Source organism: Hemicordylus capensis, chromosome 1 (assembly GCF_027244095.1).
Source record: "Hemicordylus capensis ecotype Gifberg chromosome 1, rHemCap1.1.pri, whole genome shotgun sequence".
NCBI classification, from domain to species: domain Eukaryota; kingdom Metazoa; phylum Chordata; class Lepidosauria; order Squamata; family Cordylidae; genus Hemicordylus; species Hemicordylus capensis.
Window position 1 is genome coordinate 4,862,124 of NC_069657.1, and position 24,470 is coordinate 4,886,593.

At 51.8% G+C, this 24,470-nt stretch overlaps 1 protein-coding gene across 3 annotated transcripts in view; it reads left to right on the forward strand.

Annotated features, from left to right (window-relative positions):
- Window positions 1–24,470, forward strand: part of MAP4K5 (mitogen-activated protein kinase kinase kinase kinase 5) — a 126,083-nt gene that overhangs the window by 35,790 nt on the left and 65,823 nt on the right. For all 3 annotated transcript variants that reach the window (XM_053271469.1, XM_053271478.1, XM_053271461.1), the window contains exon 3: window positions 10,024–10,081. In XM_053271469.1, the coding sequence (XP_053127444.1) occupies window positions 10,024–10,081 (58 nt within the window). The remainder of the gene's footprint in view (window positions 1–10,023; window positions 10,082–24,470) is intronic.

The window sequence follows — 24,470 nt, forward strand, 5'->3', positions numbered from 1 at the left end:
CCCCCATTTTGAAAGAGCTACATTGGCTGCCAATTTGTTTCCAGATCCAATACAAGGTGCTGGTTTTGACCTTCAAAGCCCTTAACAGTTTGGGCCCTATATACCTGAGGGACCGCCTGTTCCCAAGTCTTTCTGCCCATTTGCAAGGTCTCTTGGCTGGGAATTGAGATTCCAGAGGAACGGGAATGCATCGTGGAAACCCTGGTGATCTAAGCTGGGTCAGGATTGCCCTCTCTCCACCCGTCTCAGAGTTGTGCCTTCTGTTCTGTTCACACATTACGCAGCAGGCAAATCTGAGTTGCTGTTGAATATGCGCTTGATGGGGCACTGAAGGTAGTTGAGGCTCCCAGTCTTGTATCATAAAGGTCTTCCAGATCGTTGCATTTTAGGTCTTTAGGTCTTTCAGATCGTTGCATTTTAGGGGTGTGCTTAAAATGGCTTTGGGTTCCCAGTTGGTGTTGGACTACAACTCCCATCACCCCTAGCCACAATGGTCAAAGCCATTGTGACTGGGGATGATGAGGTTTGTCGTCCAATAACACCTGGGAACCCAAGGTTGGGAGCCCTGTCTAAAAAGAAACACAGTATATGAAGTGGATGGCCCTTTCCTCAGGCTTCTGTTTGCCTCTTGTCTAGACCACTGCTAGCCTTCCCTCTTTCCTGCTCATCTCCTCCGTCTCCCGAAAGTGCAGAGCACTTCTGCTAAAACCATCTCTGGTTGCTTTGATCACATCGCCCGTCTCTTTCAGGAGGAGTTTGCTGCACTCACTTACCTTCAGGCAGCACCTCTGAAGTAGTGCTCCATGCTGCCACCTGCTGGCAAGGATATTGCCCATCCCCAGGGGGAAATGTGCATGCACCACTCATGGGTCTCGGCGGGGGGGGGGGGGGAAGCAGGGGTTGGATTTCCCCCTTCCAAATATTTTCCTTCAAAAGTATTTCAAGTTTCTCTCCTCCCTTTCCCTCAGAGAGGAACCACTTTCGCAATCTCTGTAGATAAAGGTCCATCTGTTTTGATGATAGAGGAAGAGACTGTTGTCTTTGACAAATACTCCGGACATTTGGGGATCTTTAGAATAGCCGTGCTTAAGAATGGAAGCATTGGAGATCACAAGGGCCCTAACTTGCTGGAGGGTTGTCTGTTTAGAACGGAACTTGCCCAGGCACCTTCATTGTTAGGGACTGCATCAGTTTGAAAGAAGAAGTGGTTTGAGGTGCTGGGCAGGCCAGGGCACTCTCAGCTGCTCCAGTGACACGAGGCCCCTGGATTTTGTCTGGTTTGGGAGGGAGCCGGGCCAAAATGTCTGTTTGCCGGGGCCCTGCTCTCCAGTGCAATCTTAACCATGTTGGCTTGGAAGTCGACTTGTTTACTGTATTGGGGCTTGCTCCCAGGTAAGTGTGTATAGGATTCCAGCCTCTTGACCTCAACACCATGCAAGGACAATCTTCCGCTGGCCTCCCAGCTCCAGGTTTGGAGCGGGGCAAGTGGGGTGGGTGGATCTGGCCCTTCCTGTTACGCAGCAGAAGCCCCCTGCAGCTGCTGGGGAGGGGGCTGGGGGTTCTCGGGCTGCAGGAGATCCAGACCTCCAGCTTTCTGTCTCTTGTGGAAGCACCTGAACAATCCTCCTCCTCTCTGACTCCTGCCCGCCCGCCCGCCCCCGTAGTATTGAATAGTATGTTTGTGGCTGGTGGGGGAAAAATGTCGTCTTGTAGTTCTCTATTCCTGTCAGTCTTTCTTTCCTCCCCTGTGAGGACTTTGTTTTCTTGAAAAGAAGCCTGGCTGGCAGTTCTGAGAGACAGATCTCTCTAGCTAGCAGCCCAAGTCTGTGAAGTCTCTGTTTAGGCGATGTTTTCTGAAAAGCCCAAACGCCCTTCTCTATAAATGGAGCCTGTCACTGCCTTCTCTCTTTCTCTCTCTCCCGGCTCCAGCTGGGCCCGTGCACAGAATCCACAATGGCCTCTGGCCACATTTAAAAAATAAAAGGACTCTGAATGCCACCCAAGGCTGCTGGGTTCCCTGTCTTCCTGGCAGCCAGAACTGGCAGCCTCTTTGCTTAACTTGTAGGCACCAGATGCCCAGCGAGGAAGGGAACCCCCGTGGGTGGCGATCGATGGCATCGCGTAGAATCTGCCTCTCTCTGAAAGAAGGTTAGGGTTCTCCTCTGCATCTTTGGTTTTCCTGCACCAGGGCGGAACCCGTGAGCTGGCGGCCAGCGTTGGAGGAGTGGGCAGAGCCAAAAGCCCCATCAGGGTTCAGACTGAGGTTAGGAGCGAGCACGCAGAGTGGGGCCTTCCGAGGTCCGCAGCGCAGCGGGGTCATCCCAGAGGCAGAGCTGGGTTGAAGCCAAGGCATCCGGGTAAAAGGCGGTGGGTTGGAGATGCAGAGCCTGTCATCCCCAGCCACAGAGGCCACTAGGCAGGGATGATGGGAGTTGTAGTCCAACATCTGTAGGAGGGCTGGAGTTGTGTAGTCCTGATCTAGGGAAGCAGCAGGTCAATGGCTTATTTGTTGGTACCCATCCACATGACGTTCCTGTCCTTCCTTCCTTCCTTCATTGCTGGGATACCCTGGCAGTGCCGCTCGCAGGCCCTGAGCAGACCTAGGCCTGCTTGGCTTTAGCATGGCGGGCCTTCAGCCTATGCCCTTGGAGGCAGCAGCCCAGGATGCTGGTTGCCAATCAGGAAGCCACACCAAGAGGCCAGGGTGGTGGTTGTCCAGGCCAAGCCCAAAGCCATTTCTTGCCCAGGTCAGGAGGCTCCTGGTTCAAGCTCTGCCTGGCCTCAACACTGGTGTAGACCTTGTAATTCCAAAGACCAGCTTCAGCAGCAGCAGCATTCTTCTTCAACTGGGGAAAAAAGAAATAGTGCACGTTGGTAGTCTTCATGGTTCTGGGAGAAAGTCTGAAATATGTTGGGGAGGGGATGTGTTCCACTTTTTCAGATGACTGAGAAAATGAAAAGAGGGAAGTGTAGGGAAGGTGGGGGCCAAGAAGCTCTAGAAGCAGGCAGCGGGAGCTATGAGAGCTGGAGGCTGGAGGAGGCACAGGTTGAGATGGGGGGGGGTTGAAGCCCCCCCCCCGCCAGCCCCTAGAAGCCCTGCTTAGCTCTTCTCTGACTTCCAGGTTTCAGCAGATTCTCCTTGTCCATTTCTGAAGTCATAAGGACTAGAAGCTTGCTTTTACTAAAACTAAACGTTTCAGGCTGCTGAATGGAGCACCAGATATCAGCCCTGTGCTTTTACAGTAATGCCATGGATGCCAAGAATACCCACAGCCTAGTCAGGCCTGCTCAGCATTGGCCCTCCAGCTGTTTTTGGCCTACAGTTCCCATAATCCCTGGCTATTGGCCACTGTGGCTGGGGATTATGGGAGTTGTAGTCCAAAAGCAGCTGGAGGGCCAAAGTTGAGCAGGCCTGGCCTAGATGATAAGCATCTTCCAGGGTTGCTAGCCCTTCGGGCTGTGAAGAGGAACTTGGAAGCGTGTGGGCCCATCCTGGTGAAACCACAGAAGGGGCAGAGCATGGTTCAGGCCTCTTCATGGGCTTCCTTGCCCCTTCTTGCAGCTAGCAGAAGAATTCTGTGCAAAAAGAAGAAGGGAACGTGTCCATTTTATTCTGGAGTTGTCGCTGACTTAACTTGGCACAGACTTCAGACTCCTTCCCTCCCTCCCTCCCTCCTTGAAGGAGTTGTATTGCACGTGCCTTCCTCATCCTAGCAGCCAGCTAGGATGAGATGCCATCATTCCCCAGGGCAGGCCAGTGCAACGTTTAAACCAGCAAGACCAGCAGCCATGAATAGTGGCTTAGCAAGGGCTCAGTACACGGCCTATTTTTGCTGCCTGCCGAAGACTGCAAAAACAGGGTTTCCTGGGCGCACTGCAGGCCCACACTGCATGGCTGATGTGCTGCATTTGGCTTGGTGGGTTTCAAGTAGTTGCAGACCTGCCGAAGGGGAATGGAGTTTCTAGTGCTGGGTTGCTGCCATTGCCAATGAAAAACGTCTGTGATTGTTACGCTGCCGCTAGGATCACTTGTGTTCAACAACACTGTTACAGAGGTTCATGGTAGGGATGTGCACGAATCGCAGCCCGTGCACTGATTCTGAGGGTCAGTTTGGGCACCTTTCAGAATGAGGAGAGCAGGCCTGTCGCTGCTCCTCGGCCACTCGCCACAGCTTCCTGCTGCGGCATTGCGCTCCCCAGCACCCCTCACATGGTGGCGGCACACACCTGTCCTCTGCGCATGAGTGGCAGCCCTTTGTGTGGTCGGCAACCATGCTGACCACGCAAATGGACTCTGTCACGCACGTGGCGCTGCTGGGGAGCGTGATAGCGCAGCAGGAAGCTGCGGTGAGCAGTGGAGGAGCAGGGACGGACCTGCCCTCCTCTCTCTCAAAGGTGCCCAGATGCACCCTTCGCATCCGTACACGGATCGTGATTCATGCACACCCCTAGTTCATGGCTAAGACCCCGTCCTCCTGCCTGGCTCCCTGTTTAAAGGATATTCTTAGAATTGTTCAGTTAAAAAGAATTAATGAAGTAATCTGTCTCTTGATTTTCGATTTAAATATATCTTCTACCTTATGAAACTCTAAATTACAGTTTGATAAATGAAAAAAAAGTGGTATTATAAGTTATAACAATAATGATGATGATGATAATATTAATAACACATGTTGCTTGTTGCAGTAACACCCCCAGGTCACAAGAAGCTGAGAAAAGAACCCCGTTTTCACTTGCCCCGGTTAAAAGTGGCTCTTGTCTAGTCACAGGTCTCCCCACGTTTCATCAGCTGCAGCAAGGGTTTTCAAGCGGAGGTCCCCAGATGTTGCTGGACTGCAACTCCCATCATCTCCAGCCACAGTGGACTTTGGCTAGGGATGATGGGAGTTGTAGTCCAGCATCGTCGGGGCACTGGGCAAAGTACAGCGTACGCATTGGGGACAGTCGCCTCCACGTGAAGCCAGGGGGACCGTGCAGTGCTCCCCTGAGGGCTGATGGAGCCGCTGCTCCCCCTGGGCCTTCCAGTGAAGAACGCCAGTGTAGGAAGCTTGAAAACCATAGAATTGGACATAATCTTGCCACTCTAAAACAAAACAAAACAAAACAGGGTTGCCTCCTCGCCATCCCTCTCCTTTGAGGATTCTTGTAATGTTTTTACCGTATTCTTTCCTGCGCTACCCCTTGCAAAGGACTGGCTGTACCCTGCTTTGGCACAGATGTCATGTACTTCCTGCAGGCCAGGGAGGAAGCAGCTGTCTTCCTGGATTTAGGGTGACCCTGCTGGTGCTTTCACCCCATTGAGCTGCCAGGGAGCCCACATGGGCGGTGGGGAGGGATCCAGAAGGCCAGGCCGGGACCTGGAAGGCGGTGGGGGGCGGGGGGGGGGAGAGAAGGAAGAAGAGAGTGGGAGGGCAGGGGAAGCTCCTCTGCACCATTTTGACAGTAGCTGTCAGAGTGGCCATGAACCACTAGGGTGATAAACTCCTGTCGGAAGTGTTGACCGTGTAACTCGAAACTTCAAGCATGGGAGATGCTGAAGCGCATCACATCAACACATGCTCAAATGATGTGCAGATCAGCCCGCAGAGTGCCTGAAGTTAATTCGGGACTGACTCGGACGTATAGCTTGAAATGGCAGTTGTGCTGCGTGCTGGTTTCTTTTGTTTATTGATGGCATTTGTATCCCCTCTCTTCCACTTAAGAGCGTAGGGCAGCATGCATGGTTCTTCTTCCCCCATTTATCTTCTCAAGAGCCCTGTGGGGTAGATTAGGCAGAGGGCGAGCAACTGGCCCTAGGTCACCCCATGAGCTTCACGGCGGAGCGGGATTGGAACCTGGGTCTCCTCAGTCCTAGTCCAAAACTCTGACCACTACACCCCACTGGCTCACATTTAGAGCCAGGGTTCCTTCCGGGAATGATGTCTTGGGGGTGGTGGTGGTGTTTGCACATCATTTTTAGCACAGCAATTCCAAAATGTGAGCAATTTTGACTTTCTGGACACAGCATTGAAATAACCTCTATCAGCACTGGTGGTGGTGTTTGCGCAGGGGCAGGGGCAGGATCCCCTGACCATGGTGATGATACTGGGAGGGGGTTGGAGGGTCAGCATTTCCTTCCCTTCAGCCTCTTTCTTCTCTTACACATAATGCTTAGTTATGAGTCCCATTCAAGCCCTGTTCAGACATTATGTTCAAAACTCATATGAGTGTACTGTGTACACAGGTACAGTTATTTGGATGTTATGTTGAACACAGGTATAGTAGTACACCTCCTATCTGTACCATGCATTTGGGGGACTTGTAGCTAGGTTCACTTCTAAAATGAACACAAGTATAGTCATTCCCACAAAAATGTGTACGAGTGTACAGATATTCGCACAACGTAATGTTGTATGAGTGTACTGAGGTCTGTACACTTGTTTTTGTTTGAATGTTCATGTTAAAGGTGGACCTGGGTACAGGGCCCTCAAATTCAGGGTACAAATAGGAATTGTAGTACAGGTGTACCTTGTCACACCTTGTCACACACGGTCCCGACAACACGTGGTTTTGCGTAACTGCGGTTGGGCAATGGAAACCCAGCCTCGATATACGTGGTAAAAAGGGTTGAAAACCACATATCTGCGATTCCTAGGTGGCCAGAAATGACCGGCCTTTTAAAGCTTTTTTAAAAGGCTTTTTGTCACCTCCAGGAACCTAACCCCTGATTCCCATTGCCTCAGCGTCTCGTCATCTGCAGTTGTAGCCCAGAACGGAACCCCGCAGATAACAAGGTCGACCTGTACCTGCATTCAACATAACGTGGCAATAGCGGTTTGTTGCATGAGTGTTGAACATAACATGTGAATGAGGCTATGCTCAAGTATTACAGCAGCTCCAGCATTAGCCACTGAGCAGAGACCTCCCCCACCCCCAACCAGGGTTTGAAGCTGGTTAGCAAGCCCTGATTAACAGGGAATCTGGCTTTCCTTAACAACAGTTAGTTATGATGCCGAGGTGATGCTTAACCATGGTTAGGCTGCTGATTGTGGTTCCATCATTTGTTTGTTTATTCTGTGTGAACTGCTTTGAAAACTTTTGTTCAAGAGCAGCATATTATACAAAGCTGTGTGTCAAATACAGAGTGCTGTTTATTACTTATGAAACCCTCAATGGCTTGGGCCCAGGGTGCTTAAGAGAGGGGCTCCTTTGACAGGAACCCCGCTGCCACTTACTGAGATCACCTGGGGAGGTCTGGATACGGTTGCCACTGGCTTGTTTGGTGGCGACTCGGGGCTGGGCCTTCTCTGTGGCTGCCCCAGGGCTTTGGAATATGCCCCCTGTCAAAATAAAAGCGTCTCCATCTGTGCTTGTAAAAGACCCTCTAGACACACCTGTTTTCTCAGGCTTTTAGTTAAGTTAATTGTATACTGCTTAGCTAGCTGTTTTTATGTCATGAAATTGTTTTAACTGTTTTTATTCTGTGAAATTGTTTTAATTGCTTTTATTCTGTTTTCTGTTTGTTTGTGTGTTAAACTGTGTACACACATCAGGCAGTATATAAATTAGATAGACAGAGTAGTAGTAGTAGTACTGGTAAGGCAAGGGAGAGAGCCATTTGCACCAGAGATGATAGAGGCTGAAGGAAGGGATCAGATGAGCCAGCCACCACGGGCCCTCTTGTGTCTACACCAGCCCGACGTTACTCGTTATGTGTACACGATGAAGACTCTCCAAGTTCTTTGTAAACAGTAAGGTCCTGTAGCAGCAGCTCTCAAGCCCCAGGGCCATGGACTGTGCTGGTTTGTGAATTGCTGCATGTCTTACGTGATGGACACCAGTGCGGCAAGAGCATGTTGTGGTTGCGCAGTGCAGCCGTCACATAGACAGTGTGCCCTGTGCAAGCTATTCAAGCGGCTTCCCGTGTGGGGGCTGTAAGGGATGACTTTTCTCTGAAGAGTCTGAAACCGATTGCCAAAGGTTTCAGAGACAGTATGTGCGTGTACAGCCGAGTAACATCGACCCACTTAAGAACATGAGAACAGCCCGGCTGTATCCGGCCCAAGGAGGCCTCTCTAGCCCAGCATCCTGTTTCACCCAGTGACCCAGGCAGGGGTCACTGGGTTAGGGTGACTCTGTTTCACCCAGGGCACACCCTCTCTTGCTGTTGCTGCCCTGCAACTGGTGTTCAGAGGCATCCTGCCTCTGAGGCTGGAGGTGGCCTATAACCCTCAGACTAGTAGCCGTTGATAGACCTCTCCTCCATGAAGTCATCCAAACCCCTCTTCAAGCCATCCAAGCTAGTGGCCATCACTAATATCTTGTTGCAGAGAATTCCATAGGTTGATTATGTGCTGTGTGAAAATGTACAGTACTTCCTTCTATTGGTCCTAAATTTCCTGGCCTTCAGTTTCATGAGATGACCCCTGGTTCTAGTTGTGAGAGTGGGAGGGGGAACAAGTCTCTCTCCCTTCTTTAAAAAAACCCTTTCAAAAAACCACAGTTCAAAGTGGTTTTCAAATTTTTAAAGAAGGCATGCATGAAATTACAATCTAAATAAGCCAGAGAGCAATACAAACTAGAACGAATCAGCACAGCAACAAGATCAATATAAGGATCAGAAACGAGAGGACTTAATTTTCAGAAGCCAAATGAAAGAGAGTGCCAATTTTGGGGAAATGAGCAGGGCGGAGATGCTATGCATTCTGCTCGGTAGAGGGTCCCGTGATGTTGGGGGCTGCTACCGAGAGGGCTCTGCTCCTAGGGGAGGCTAATCCAAATTCCTTACAGCAGGGGTGGAAAATCGGAGGCTCTCCGGCTGTTCTTGGACTAAAACTCCTCTTATCTTCAGCCTCAGTAAATTATAGTGGGAAATGATGAGAGTTGAATTCTGATAGAAAGCCTTAGGTTGGTCACCCACACCTTAGAGGATGAAATTCCCAGCAGGGCCTCCTGAGATGGTCTTGTGGCTGCGGGACTGATCTGGAAGAAGGCATTCCTTGAGAGAATCGGGACCCAGGCAGCTCAGAGCTTCAAAGACAGGAACCAGCTTAGCAACCCTTCCCGCTTCCCCTTGGCCTCGAGAGTTCAGTACAGCTGCCCTGGAACACAGAAGTTGAGTTTTTGTTCAGTATCCGTGGCTGTTTGCTCAGGAGGCGGCTGTGTCATAAACCAGGAACTGCTTCCCTCTTTCTTTCCCCTCTTGTGGTCTCGTGGACTGCATCGGAGCCTGCTGCAGATTCCTGGCAGTCCGCAGGTCGCTTTGATGAGCTGCGCCTGGGCAGCTTATGGCTGGGTGGGGGGATTGTTTGGGGCCTGGAATGTAGCGGCATGAGGGAGGGGTGTGTGGGGTGTGTGGGGGTGGGAGGGCAGGGGAGATGGCTCCGCTGAGTCAGCCGGGCTTGGCACGGTGGGGGAGAAGTAGGGTAGGCATGGGAGAGACCTTAGTCCCGGGTTTTCCAGCCTTGGCTCCCCACTCCCCAGATGTTGCTGGGCTGTAATTCCCACCGACTCCTTCAGCCATTGTGCCCGAGGATGAAACTCCCTGGGCGACTCTGGGCCAGTCACTTCTCTCTCAGCCTAACCTACCTCACAGGGTTGTTGTGAGGAGAACCATAGCCATGTACACTGCTCTGGCCTCTTTAGAGGGAAAAAGCAGGCTAGGAATGTCAAAACGGCAGTCCAGCCCCTGGGGACCAAGGCTGGGAATCCTTAGCCAACCTATGTGAGGAGCTGAGTCTGCAGAGAGAGGCTGCATCTTCAACACAGAGGCCTGAGACAAATACCTGCCCCAGCGACAACTTCTGTGCCAATGAACCAGAACCCGGTTATAACGCGTGGCTAGCTTTTTCTGAGACCCCACACATCTAGGGCTAGAAGAGTAAAGTAACCAGCACCGTGGGATTGTAACATCACAGTCTGGGCATTGCTGCTCTTCAGGAATGATCTGGAATTAAATTCATACACCATCCTGTATTTACCCCCGCGGGTTGACATTCCCTTGCATTTTGCTTAAACCTCTTTTTTTCTTTTTTCTTTAACTAGGCCAGGAATTTGCACACCGGCGAGTTGGCTGCGGTAAAAATTATCAAGTTAGAGCCAGGTAAGCTCTGCTCTCTTATGATGTCGTCTTGTGATGGATTTTTTCTCCCTTTGACGATCTGCCTATTAACGTAACCAGGGAACCATGCGTTGGAAGGGACCTTGTGGGCCCCCTGGCCAATTCCCTTGCTCGATGCAGGGAATCCAGCAACCAATGGCTATCTAGCCTCTGCACACACCCACCCACCCCAGGCAATTGGTTCTCCTGCCAATTTGTTCTTACTATTAACAAGTTCCTCCTGATGTTCAACCAAAATCAGCCCTCCTGAAAGTTAAGCCCTTGAGATCTAGCCCTGCCCTCTCTGGACAGCAGAGTGCTTGTCTTTGTCCTCTTGTGTGACAGCCCTTCCGGTATTTGGAGAGTGCTATCATGTCCCCCCTCAGTGAACCCCTCGGGGGGGGGGGGCTAGTGGGTTCTCCCTCGCTGGAGATCTGGAGATCTTCAAGGAAGGACTAGGCAGCCATCTATTAAGGTTGCCTAAGCTCTGGATTTCCTGCATCAAGCCGGGGGTTGGACCCGATGGCCCCCACCAATCCTGTAAATCTGTAAGTTCTGAAAGGTTGTGTTTATAGCAAAGGTGCAACGTAGAGCCTTGGTGACTTCTTGGATCCGATAAAGCAGGTTCTTGTCTTGATCAGCAGGTTTAAGTTGTGGCAGGAACATATTCCCTCTGTGACGAAACGGAGGCGACTCTATGCTTTCCTGGGATCTACCCTCAGTAGAGAGATTGCTCTGATCCCAAATCTAGGGGCACGCCGTTCCTTCAAGGTAGGCTGCCACCAGTTGAAGCCTGATTTAATGCCACTGATCAGGCTTAGGCACGCCTTCGACAACCTAGAACTGTCCGGCTTGGGACTTACAGGCACTGTACAGCCACAGTCCACACAACCCAGCTCTAGAGCCCCTGGTGGCGCAGTGGTAAAACTGCCACCCTGTAACCAAAAGGTTACAAGTTCGATCCTGACCAGGGGCTCAAGGTTGACTCAGCCTTCCATCCTTCCAAGGTCGGTAAAATGAGTACCCAGAATGTTGGGGGGCATTATGCTAAATCATTGTAAACCGCTTAGAGAGCTTCCAGCTATAGAGCGGTATATAAATGTAAGTGCTATTGCTATTGCTAGACAACAAGAGTTTGTTCTGAAAACAACTCGAACAGTCGTGAATGACCTTACGAGGCACATGGGGAAGAGTTTTGCAAGTAACCCTCCAGAACCTGTTAAATCAGACTGCAGCCACTTCTAAGTATTATTATTATTATTATTATTATTTTTACATTTATATCCCACTCTTCCTCCAAGGAGCCCAGAGCGGTGTACTACATACTTAAGTTTCTCCTTACAACAACCCTGTGAAGTAGGTTAGGCTGAGAGAGAAGTGACTGGCCCAGAGTCACCCAGCTAGCATCATGGCTGAATGAGGATTTGAACTCGGGTCTCCCCGGTCCTAGTCCAGCACTCAAACCACTACACCACACTGGCTGTTAAGTATCTGGACTTTATTAAGAAACAATAAGGAATTGGGGGGAAATAGGGTGAAACTGGGAGTAGAGAAAGGAATACAGGACTTCAAAAGAACATACAAAAAGCATTTACTAACTGACTAGCCCTGAGCTTGACCTGAGTCTATCACTAGGCAGGTCCTTGGCTGAGAGAGCGTTAATCTCTGCAGCTTCTCCCAGTGGACCACCCATTTTTGCAGGTGGAGAAGGGTGAACACTGGCCAGACCTTTGCCTTTTAGCTTTAAAGCCATGAGGGAGGGGGTGAGCTGGGCTCAGTCGTCTGTGGGTCTCACACCTGTCCGTAGTTCAAAGAGTATGCTAATTTCCTCCCCTCTGGGTGGTGAGATGCATAATGGCCCTATCTCCTGTGTCAGATAAGATGAGGAAATTGGTGATAAGATGAGGAGCTTGATGCTGATGATGGGAGGTGAGGTCTGCGTTTGTCACACCCTCTAATGTGCAAAGATGCACCATTTGACTCTAAGGTAGCACTTTCTCTCAGGGGCTCTTAAACTTGGTTCCCCCAGCTACAACCTCAGCGCCCATCCTCCCCAGCCCCATGGGGGTGACAGGGATTGCAGCAGCTTAACAACATCTGGGGACCCAAGTTTGAGAAGCCCTGTCTTGCATCCTTAGAGCAAGCAACCTTGGCTCTCCTGCTGTTGTTGCACTACAACTCCCATCATCCCCAACCACAATAAATTGCAGCTGGGGTTGATGGGAGTTGTAGTTCAACAACCTCTGGGGAGCCAAGATTGCTTGCTGCTGCCTTAGAGGGTCTTCTACTGGCCACACTTGATTCCATTTGCAAACTGCTGGCTAGAATAAAAGCCGGAGTCCTGAGCGTGTGTCTGCAGCTGATGGCAGCTGATTTCATGTGAGCAGGAAATGGGGAGGGGGGTGTAGCTCAGTGGAAGCGCACTTGCTTTGCATGCAGAAATTCCTCGGTTCAATTCTTGGCAACTCGGATTGAAAGGGTTGGGTAGCCGGCTGTGGGAAAGACTGCAGCCAGTGAGAGAGGAGGTGGCAGTCCTGGACAAGATGGTCAAATGGTTTGACTCTCTCTAAGGAAGCATCGTATGTTCAGAGGCATCCGGGTGATAACGGATCGGTGCAGAATCTTCCATTGGTGCAGAATGCAGCAGCCCACTTACTGAGCTGGGCTGTTCTCTAGAAACATATTACAGAAACTTGGTGCGTTCTGCATTGGGTTGCTGCCTGCTTGTTTCTGGGCTCACTTCAGGGTGCTTGTCTCTACCTTTGAAGGCCCTAAATAGTTCTGGAACCCGGACACCTTAAGGATCATCTCGTGCTCATACGCTCCAGTCGTCATCTGGGGCCCTGCTCTGGGTGCCCTTGCCAACAAGAGACACAAGTTTTGGGCGGTATAGAAATGTAATAAATAAATAATAACAACAATAACAACCACCACCACAAAGGGCATAGCAGGTATTCACTGGGAGCAGAGCCTTTTCAGTGGTGGCACCGGCTTCCTGGAATGCCCTTTCCCTGGAGGCCTGTGTGGCTTTTTTTGTGGGGCTTGTGAAGGCGTGTGAACACCACTCTTGCTGGTTGTGGCTGCTGTTTATCAGTGCCGGTTTTGTGGCATTTTGACACTGTTATTGCTTTTGTATGGATCTTATAGTTGGAGGTATTTTGTATTGCTTTGCTTACAGGTGAAACTCGGAAAATTAGAATATCGTGCAAAAGTCCATTAATTTCAGTAATGCAAATTAAAAGGTAAAACTGATATATGAGACAGACGCATTACATGCAAAGCGAGATAAGTCAAGCCTTAATTTGTTATAATTGTGATGATCATGGCGTACAGCTCATGAAAACCCCAAATCCACAATCTCAGAAAATTAGAATATTACATGGAACCAAGGAGACAAGGATTGAAGAATAGAACAATATCGGACCTCTGAAAAGTATACAGTGTACTGTGCTTGATTGGCCAGCAAACTCGCCTGAGACCAAACAATGCAGAATTGCTGAAGGCCGCTAATGAAGCATCCTGGTCTTCCATAATACCTCATCAGTGCCACAGGCTGATAGCATCCATGCCACGCCGCATTGAGGCAGTAATTGCTGCAAAAGGGGCCCAAACCAATTACTGAATACATATGCATGCTTATACTTTTCAGAGGTCCGATATTGTTCTATTTTTTAATCCTTGTCTTCTTGGTTCCATGTAATATCCTAATTTTCTGAGATTGTGGATTTGGGGTTCTCATGAGCTGTACGCCATGATCATCACAATTATAACAAATTAAGGCTTGACTTATCTCGCTTTGCATGTAATGTGTCTGTCTCATATATCAGTTTCACCTTTTAATTTGCATTACTGAAATTAATGGACTTTTGCACGATATTCTAATTTTCCGAGTTTCACCTGTATTTCTTTACTGTCAGCTGCCTTGGGTTGTCTGTGGCAAGAAAGGCACGGTAGAAATATTTCAAATTTTTATATATCTATATCTATATCTATATTCAAATTTTAAAAATACAAAATGCAAAATACAAAAAACAATACAATCAAGCTTGGTGGTTGGGTGTCCTACCTCCTATTACACCCCCCCCCCCACACACAGACTTTCCATGTGGTCAGACCGCTTTGCCAGGTGGAAATGGTTACTTCCACAGCAGCCAAACTGCTGCCCAGCATCTTCTGGGGTATATTTTTATCCCGTCGGTACTGGATCACTTCCTCTCTGGGGTGCTGCCTGATCCTGCCGTTTCCCAAGAAGCTTGGAGCTTCTGTACCCATGTGGCTGTCTGCTGGCCAGAGCCGCCCAGCACGTAAGGCCTATTTTTAAAATTCCTCAGCCAGCTCCTAGGAGCTCGCTCTTTGTTGTTTGAAGATTTAGCTCTGCCTTCAAGGTTTTGCTTGTGCCGTGCAGTGGAGCGGTGCAGAATTTACAGCAACCGGAGATGAATAAGGGTGAATTCTGCTGCAAGAGTAAATCTGCAGCTGAACATGGTTGGTCTGTTTCAGTCTGCAAAAGGACCTTAACACGGTCTTAATAGGACCTTAAGGACCTTAATACGGTCTGCAAAAGGACCTTAACAGACCCATCGCTGGGTTTTGACTCTCTCTCTCTAGCATCTGGTGCAGTGGTTTACAGTGTGAGCTGTGAGCCGAGAAATCCTTGGCACAACACTCAGGTTAGCTGTGGACTTGACGAGTGGCCTTGGGTAAGCCACAACTCTGTCCCCTCTAGCTTTGGAATAGCGGATCAATACTGCCTTGACTTACAAGATTGTTGGGGAAATGGTCCATGATGTAAAATGCCGTAGGGGTATAATTATGAAGGGAGGAGCTATAGCTCTGCATGCCGCAGGCTTCACATCCAACCACTGGCATATTCAGGTAGGGCTGAAAATGCATGTTATGATCATTCTTGGATGTTGGTTGATGCTGCCCATCTTAGCTAGGGTGCCGAGAGAGCCTCTCTTGATGGTTGTTTTCTATTTTGGGGGGGGCATATCCAGTATCAATATACTGACTCCAGTACCCTGAGCATTAGTCGTGGGACTGCTACATGTTGCAGAGACTTCTGGAGCATGGATGCACAGCCAGGAGGACCACAGGGCCACCCCATCACCCCAGGTGGAATAAGCGCATCCCGTGGAACAGATTCTCAGATGTTGGAGTACAGTTCCCGTCATCCCAAGCCAGTAAAATGGCTAGAGGTCATTCCCAGATGTTGTTGGACTACAACTCCCATCATCTCCAGCCAGAATGGCCAAAGGCTCTTGCTGCCAAGGATGGTGGGAGCTGTAGTCCAACCTCTTCTGAGAACCCCTGCCTTAGAACACAGGCCTGCATCGTTACACTGCTGGGGAAGGTGGCAATGGTGGGCCAACTTGTCTACTGTGTATGATCTTCCCATTGAAAAAGCTCTGCTGAACTCCTGAGAAAGTTCCAGGTTCCTCAGAACACATTTTGAAAACTGCTGTCCTGTCTGATCTCCAGCCAGACACACGGGCAGCAGCAGGCAGGAAGGCAGAGATGGTGTTTCCTGGTGCACACATCTCTCCCTGCCTTCTCTGCCTTTAGCCACCAACTGCTGCAGCTGCGGCCTGGTCTACCCATGCAGCAGAAGGAGGTGGCCAAATGGATGGTAAAGGTAAAGTTGTGCCGTCGAGTCAGCGTCAACTCCTGGCGCCCACAGAGCCCTGTGGTTGTCTTTGGTCGAATACAGGAGGGGTTGACCATTGCCTCCTCCCTCACAGTGTGAGACGATGCCTTTCAGCATCTTCCTGTATCGCTGCTGCCTGATACGGATGTTCCCCACAGTCTGGGGAACATACCAGTGGAGATTTGAACCGGCAACCTCTGGTTTGCTAGTCAAGTCTTTTCCTTTTAAGCCATTAGGTGGCTTAAATGGATGGTGGCAGGTAACATTTCTGAGTGCCCTCCCAGGTTAAAAACCTACCTGCACACGGCGCGGAGAGAGGTTCTCGCCTTGCTGTGTCTCCCTGTTGTGCTCGTTTTCTGGTTGCTAGGAATTTCCTGATGTGGCTCCCTCATGCCTGCAGTCTGAAGTGTCACAGTCCATTCTCCTCCCTGTCCACCAACCTCATGTTGCTGCATGTGTGGGGCAGGCGGAAGGGGCAGCGCTTTGCAGCCTGGCTCTGCACTCTGAGCCCCCCGAGAGGAGGGTCCAGGGCGGCAGCAGCAGTCTGCGCAGGGCTTGAACCCCTGGGACCTGAACAGCCGTCCTCTGACTGACCCCCAGGTGGAGCATCAGTTGGCCCCTAAGCTGGAATCAAAGGTCCCCACCCACTGAATGGCCCCCATCCTGGCACTGTTCCTTCTATCTGCGATTCCCAGATGATGTTCACTACAACTCCCAGCATCCCCAGCTGTAGTGGCCTTTGGCTGGGCGTTAGGAACACAGGAACTTAGGAAGCTGCCATATACTGAGTCAGACCCTCGCTCCATCCAGCTCAGTATTGTCTTCACAGACTGGCAGCAGCTTCTCCAAGGTGGCAGGCAGGAATCTCTCTCAGCCCTATCTTGGAGATGCTGCCAGGGAGGGAACTGGGAACCTTCTGCTCTTCCCAGAGTGTCTCCATCCCTTAAGGGGAAGCTCTTCCAGTGCTCCCACTTCTAGTCTCCCTTTCATATGCGACCAGGGCAGACCCTGCTTAGCGAAGGGGACAAGTTTTGCTTGCTACCACCAGACCAGCCAACGACATCTGGGAATCCCTGTTAGAGGGAACACTGCATCCCGAGGTCTTAGCTGGATTCCAGGCCATGGTCGCTGGTTTTATGGCAGGAATGGTTTTGTGTTTCCGTGATGACGGGATGAAATAAAAGCAGGGCCAGGGAAGAGAGCTGTCTGCCTCTTGCCAGCCCCGTCCCCCGCCTGCCCAACTGACTTCTCTGTCTGGTATTTGAGCTGCTCGTTCAGCTTTTGTCCGGCTTGACCACCATGGCTGCTATTTACACGTTTCCAGGTCTGAATCCAAGCCAGGGCGCGCTTGGCAGGCTGAGCTGAAGAGCCTGCTTCTCAGTTGCTCAGCCGAGGGATCTGTGAAGTGGTGAGAGAGCGCGCAAGTGCCTTTGCTCTTTCTGTACCCGGTAAATAGCAGCAGTCTTTCTTGCATGTGGGATTTGAATTTCCGTTTTCAGGGTTTGTGGCTTCCAGGCAGACGTGCTCTCCCTCCCCTCCCCTCCCGTCCTTGCACCTCATATCTTAGAAAGGAAGCCATGTGCACGGGTTATGAAAGCAGAGCTGAGCTTGGTTACCTTCCCCACCTTCAGGGGATTTGTACTCTGCCTTCAGTGTACGTGGAACCTTCAGGGTTTCATAGGCAAAAGAGGCAGGTCTCTGCCTCCAAGGCGCTTACAGTTTTACACAAATGGGGAAAGCGATGAGGGGAGGGATGAGCATGGAGAAGACACAGCTGGATGTTCTTAGATCTTGATTACAATTGGGAAGGAAGATTAAGGGAAGCAGTAAAGGCTACAATAGAAAATGTGGGTTTTGAGGAGGGAGCGAGTGGTCATCATATACCTGTGCAAGGAGGAAGTTCCACAGACAGGAAGTGGCCAGGGAGAATGGGCAGAACGATGAGGGTGCCCGAGAAACGTGAGAACAGATGAGCTGAAGTTGCAGAAGCCACAGGCAGGGATCTCTGGAGAAGCAGAGGCTGGGAGGCAGGGTGGGCCGAGGCCGTGGGTGGCTTCAAAGGAGAGGTGGCCAACCTCAGCTCTCCAGCGGTTGCTGGACTGCAACTCCCATCATCCCAGCCACCATGAATGGCAGTCGTGGATGATGGGAGTTGAAGTCCAACCATCTCTGGGGAGCCGCAAGATGGCCCAACTCTGCTTTAAAGCGAAGGGCGAGGTATTCGTGTTGGGTCAGAAGAAGATGGGAGGTCAAGCAAGGGATCTGAGGAGGAGCAGCGCCCACCCCGTGGCCAGAACAGTGGGAGAGGTGGGTGGCTTTTTGCAGAAGAGTTTGGGATAGAGGTGTGTGGCCTGTGGTGTGACAGAGGAAGGCCAGAGAGGAGAACGTTGCAGGCATTAAGGTGAAGGGTGGGGAGGAGCAGAAGGGTTTTTGCAGCAGGATACACAGACATGGCCGGCGGCTGAAAGTGGGGGGCAGAACTGGATGTGGAAGAAGAATCGGAGAGGGATCAAGGGATCAGGGAACGGAAGATGCCCAGTAAGTATTTACTCTCCCAAAGGCTGGAGAGGATACCAAAAGCAAACACTCTGCCCTTCCACACCCAACCGGCAGCAGAAAATAGTACTAAAGTTTCTTCCTGTATTTCTGAGTCCCTGACTAGACCAGGCAGTCTTGCTGCCCAGATGTGCTCAGGCCAGGGGTAGCCGATGTTGGGCACTCCAGCTGCTGCCGCCTCCGCCGCCCTACAGCTCCCATCCTCCCCAGCCACAGTCAGTTGTAGCTGAGGATGATGGGAGTTGTAGTTCAGCAACAGCTGGAGACAAGGTTGCCCACCCCTGCTCTAGAAGAAGGAGGGTCCCTGATTGGTGGGGATGGGCAGCCACTGAGAGTGCCTCTCTTTGCGCACCTGGTGCCTCCGTGGTCCTATTAAGAGGCACCTGCCGTGGGGCACAAGGGAGGGAGCCCTTCTGCTGCAAGGCCGTTGTAGAGGTTTCCCTGTGAAGGTGCCCTTGGAGGGAGTGGGCTCTTGTGCTCCCAGCCCCTGTCGTAACCACGAGCCTGGCCCCCTCAGGGGTATTCCAGTTCCTCCCCTGGCTCTTCAAATAAGAAGAGTCAAGCCTCACTCAGACCTTATAAAACCACCCTGCTATAGCCGTGTACAGGGGGTGGAAGTCTGACCCCCACCCCCAGCCCGCCACTCACGATGATGGCTGGGCTTCTCTGAAGCGGGAAGAGCCCGAAGCGAGATGGCGGGAGCTTCCATGATCGTGAGGCTGGATTGGCCCAGCTTTGCAGTCACAGAAGTGCCCGCTTCGGGCTCTTCCTGCGTCAGACAAGCCCTGCTGTCATCGTGAGTGGCGGGCTGGGGGTGAGATTTCCAACCCCCCCAAGTGTACGGCTATAGCGAGGTCGTTTTATAAGGTCTGGATGACGCTGAAGCCTCTAGGTGGTTTGCCTGCAGAGATAACCAGCAAAACACCCAGGCGACGTTCTGCCCGAGCTGTTTGTCGGAAGTCCTGCCATGTCCCAGGCCAGTGCATGGGAAGGTGCTGGGAGGCCTGACACACAGCTGCTGCTGCTCGGGAATCACACATATAGGCAATCCTGCTTTGTCACACTGACTTGAGAACATGGAGGGGTGGCCTGTTGGATCCCGCCCAGGGCTCCTGGGTCCAGCATCCTCCCGCCAGCCCGCAGCAATCGGAGGGGTACTGCCTTTAACTGTGGAGGCTCCATTGAGGGTGTCCTGGCAAATAGTGAGACAGACTTGCAGTGCTCCTCGTAAGCAGAGGGGACCCTCGCACGGAGCCCCCGGCTGAAAGGCCCTCGCCTTGGTGAGTTTGGACTCGTGCTCGTTCGCCAGGCGGGTCTGCTTCCGCTTGCAGGGCTGGCGCTTCTCGTGGGCTCCAGCGGACCTGCTCGGCAGCCAAGAACCAGCCGAGGTGTGCAAGGCAGCTTCCTTGTGTGGCCTGAGCAGATGGACGGGCACAGCCCAACTGGAGAGGAGAGAGCGCGGGTCTGGTGGTGGCAAGCAGGACTTGTCCCCCTAGCTAAGCTGGGTCCACCCTGCTAGCATTTGGGTGGGAGACTAGAAGTGTGAGCAGCATTGGAAGAGATTTCCCTCAGGGAAGAGCAGGTGGTTCCAGGTTCCCTCCCTGGCAGCGTCTCCGAGAGAGGGCCCTTCTGCTTGCATGCAAGCAGGTGCTCTGCGGCTGAGCTACGGCCCTGTGTGGGTTAAGACGGCTCCTTGTAATGCTGCATTGTAGCTAAGAGGCCGTAATCTTTGTTGACGTTGGCCATGAGTTCACTAGATTGGGGTCCCAAGTCTGAGAACTTGTGATCTGCTCCAACTGACAGCACTCTCCCGCGTCTCGGCGGAGAGAGAGAGCCTTCTTGGCTGGGCTACCCTCAGATTCTTTTAACCGGAGATGGCAGGGTCTGGACTTGGGACTTGCCTCGTGCAAGGAAAGTGCTCTGCCACTGAGCTAAGACCTTCCTGGTATTCTATATCCGTGCTGAGAACAAGGCATCTACAAATCCACTTGCCCGCTCGCCAGTGGCGAGTGCCCCCAGGCCTCTGGCGAGCAGGACACCCAGCACCCCACAGACCTCCTCCCTAGAAGTGTCATTCCCACTGCCATTTCTGAGAAGGGAAGAAACACCAGGAGTCCTTTCTGAGCAGTAGGAGAGGGCTCCTGCCCGTTTTCTCTTTTTTTTTTTCGGGCGGTGGTATCAAGGCAGTGTGTATGCACATGCATTCATATCAAGGCAGGGCATGAGCACTGATTTAACCTGAGTGGGATCCAAAATTAACTGAGCGGATGTTTGTTGTTAAAGTGTGAGCATGCACACGCCTTAGAGGGAACACTAGCTCCCTCTGTTTCTTAACCTCTCTCTATCCCAGTGCAAATGACAGAAGATCTGCTTCTCGCCTACGTCCTGGGCAGTGTTCCCTCTAACACCCAGATGTTGTTGACTGCAGCTCCCAGAATGCCCAGCTGCAATGGCTTTTGCTTGGGGGTAATGGGAGTTGTAGTCCATGACATCTGGGAATCCCTCTTAGAGGGGGCACTGGTCCTGGGACTGTATGCCGGAAAGGGGTGAATTTGTGGCTACCTCAAGTAATGGCTGGCTAGTGAGCTAAGCTTAAATTGCTGGATCCCTGCTATGATTTGAAAAGCTGCCAGAGAGGCCAAGTGCTTCAATTCAAAGGGCTTGTGTGTGGCTGACATGACGGGTGAGTGCTCTGAATCCCTCTGCACATGTCCCGAATTTTCTGGGTGTTGGCTGGCGTTCAGCTCATAAAATGCTGGGCAGAGAAGCTGCGTTTTTGCTCCGCGGCACTACGGGCCGGGGGCCCACAAGGTGGTGGGTGTTGAATCTGAATGTCGGCGGTTGTCAGTTCGGACCTGAAATTAGACGAAAGGGGATTTTTGCGCCGTGTTGTGTCACCGGAGCAGTGTGTGTGCCTGCACAGGATCTGGCAACCCGCATCCCGAGACCCTCCCCCTGTGTTTAGAAAAGGAGCCAGACCTTGCTAGCCCCTTGTGCTTGTGCCCGGGTCTCTGGAAGCTCATCCACGTTGGCTTGGGATGGGTTTTTGAAAGGATCAGTCCAATGCCTCGGGCAAATGCCTGGTCCAACAGCTGTTAATCATGATAGCTAAAATAAAGCTTCCATATTCAGGAGCAGTACATCTCTGATTACCAGAGGTTGGGGAACAAACAGGGGATGGCTGCCTTGGTCATGCCCAGCGTATGTGAGGTTGCAGCGCCGCTTGTGGACAGCGGTGGGCTTGGTAGATAATTGGTCTTTCCAATAAGGACGTTCTTATACCCCTGGTGGTGCAGTGGTAAAACTGCCGCCCTGTAAGCAGAAGGTTACAAGTTCGATCCTGACCAGGGGCTCAAGGTTGACTCAGCCTTCCATCCTTCCGAGGTCGGTAAAAGGAGTACCCAGAATGTTGGGGGCAATATGCTAAAATCATTGTAAACCGCTTAGAGAGCTTCAGCTATAGAGCGATATATATAAATGGAAGTGCTATTGCTATTGCTATTGCTATTTGCTCTTTAAACCCCTGCTAACTTGGCAAAAAGGTACTTTTTACCGTGGCGATTCTCTTTATTGATCAGAGGGAGAGAAACTGTTCCTATCCAACCCCAGCACAGGACCTCCAGTGGCTGCTGGTGGTGTCTATCTTATGTTCCTTTTTAGATTGTGAGCCCTTTGGGGACAGGGAGCCATCTTATGTATGTTATTTCTCTGTGTCAACTGCCAAGAAACATTTTTGGAAGGGCGGTATAGAAATCGAATGGATGGTGGTGGTGATGATGATAATTAATAATTAATTAGCTGGAAGCAGGACAAAAGCAAATGCATGTTGGAAGCTGGCTTTTAATGCATCAGACCCCTGGCCCATCTATACCAGGGGTGACCATCCCGAAGCTCTCCAGCTGTTGGACTACAACTCCCATCATCCCCAGCCACAATGAACTGCTTATAGAAATTGCCAATATGTAGCTGTTAAACTGCATAGATGGGACTGCACTCCCCACCAAAGATCAAGTGTGCAGTTGGGGAGTTCTCCAGAATCCAGAGCTTTCACTGGGCAAAAGGTCCGGCTGTCTCCTGTGGGCAGGCGCGCTTTTGCCCAGTGGCTGGGGCACCCACCGCAGCTCTGCTTGGCAAGGGTGGACCTGGCTTCAGTGACGCATGCCCTGATTACATCCAGACTAGACTACTGCAGTGTGTTCTACGTGGGGCATGCCTTGGCGTTTTCTGAATGTACAAATGTGTTGCTTAAGGAGGGGGAGCCGGTTGCCAGCGGCTGGGTGGGGTGCATTGGGACTTGTCCAGCTTTTGAGGGCAGTAGAGTTGTGGAAGTGGAAACAGGAGAACTGAGGGCTTTGGGGAGGGACTGGCTCCAGTCCCCAAAAATAAAAACTTGACACGCACACTTGCATAAAGTACTGTTTAATTTTTAAACTGTCTTCTAATCAGGGGGTGGGCAAAATTGCACTTAAAAAAATAATTCATTCTCTCTCTCTCTCTCTGGAATGCCAGAGTTACAGCAATACATAAATAAATGGGAAATCTGCATATTCTTTGTTTCTGTTGCAAAGCCCACCAGTCGCTGCTTAAACCTGACATTTCCAGCTTTTAAAAAAATAAACAAACCTCGTTCCGGAGACAGAAGGAATGCTAAAAGACCAGAAAGAAAGTGGTGCAGAGCACAAAGCTCTGGCTGACTCCCGTTTTCCAGGGTTTGGCCGCATCTGCTGCATTTCAGGGCACGGATACAGCTCTTATGCAGGGAAATGCCACAGGCTGGCGCTGGCTGGCCGGCCGGCCCGTGGTGATTCCCTCTCCTGAGCAAGCGATGAAGTGGTTGCAAGGGCACGTGATGTGTGTGTGGTTTGGCTCGCGGGCTTTTTCCACCCCATCCTCTCATCCCTCTTTGGGGGAACTGCTTGTGGCCTCAGCGCGCCTGCCAGGACGCAGGCCAGCAGTGGCGTCTTCTGCCCTGGCCTGGGCTCAACAGCTGTTTTTCAGCTTCCCCTGTTGTGTCCCGGCATTTTGCTTTAGGCGGCGTTTAACGTCTGTGAAAAAGAGAAGTCAGGGGACGACGGGCTGCCCGAAGTTTCTGGTTTAACAGAGGGCCCTGTATTGCCTGGGCCAGGGATGGAGCCAGGCCACGGCCCAGCAATGGCGCAGCCTGCCAAGGAGACCCCGTCCATGAAGAACCCTCTTCCCCCCCCCGCACTTCCTCTCCTCTCCCCGATGTGCCCCGTTTCCCTGTGGCCAGCCGCCTGCTCCTTGGCAGGGCTCCCTGCCCAACCAGGCCGGTCCCTCGTCAGCGGAGGAGGCGGGCTGCTGCTGCCGCCTGGTTGTAGCCGCTGCTGGGCATGGGGAGCTGCTCCCAGCCCTCCGGGGCCCGGGCACATTCTTTCCACAGCCATTCTGTGGGGCTGGGGCCCTGCCAGGCCGCCCGTGTGTCAGGGAGCCTTTCTGGCTTGGGCCAGAGCACATCACCAAGAGCCCTGTGCAGTCAGATGCCGCAAGGAACGTGTCTGGGGTGGGGGGGGAAGGGGGCTGGAAGGGGGTGAGCATCTGTGACAGGGCCGCCGTTTGGGGCGCTGGTGTTTCAGAATTGCCCGTCTGCTTTCAACTGTGTGTCAGGGCACTCGCGGCGATCTGGCCTCTCCGTCCCTCTCATTTACACAAATCTCCTTTTTGCACATTCAGACTGGGGTGGTCCCCCACCCGCGAAAGTCTCTTGAAGAAGCCGCTTCTGCCTTTGGATGGAGGCAGCTTTCTTCAGGGTGCGCTTTGCTCACCAGACCTCTGGGCAGCCTTGCAGCACTGCTCCCCTTCTGCCCAGCCTCTCTCCTGTCTTGAATAAGCCGGCTGCTTCAGATCCAAGGGGGGCCCTCAGCCTCCCTCCTCCCCCCTGTGCCCCTCCCTGCCCAGTTTCCTTCCGCCTCCTTCCTCTGGACCACTCCCTCCCCCCTCCCCTTCCGAGGAGGCCCGGCTGCCTCTTCAGCCCTCCCGCCCTTCATTTCTTCTGCCTGCCCCCCCGCCCCCCCCAGTCAACCAGTGGCAGCCGCTGAGTCCTGCAGCCCAATCCTGTGCTGTGTACTTAAGACTCCAGTCTTTCATCCATGAAGAACCATTAATCAACTAAAAGGGAGCCACCAGTTAATCCGGCAGCAGACTTTTTTTTAAAAAAAAGGATTATAATAT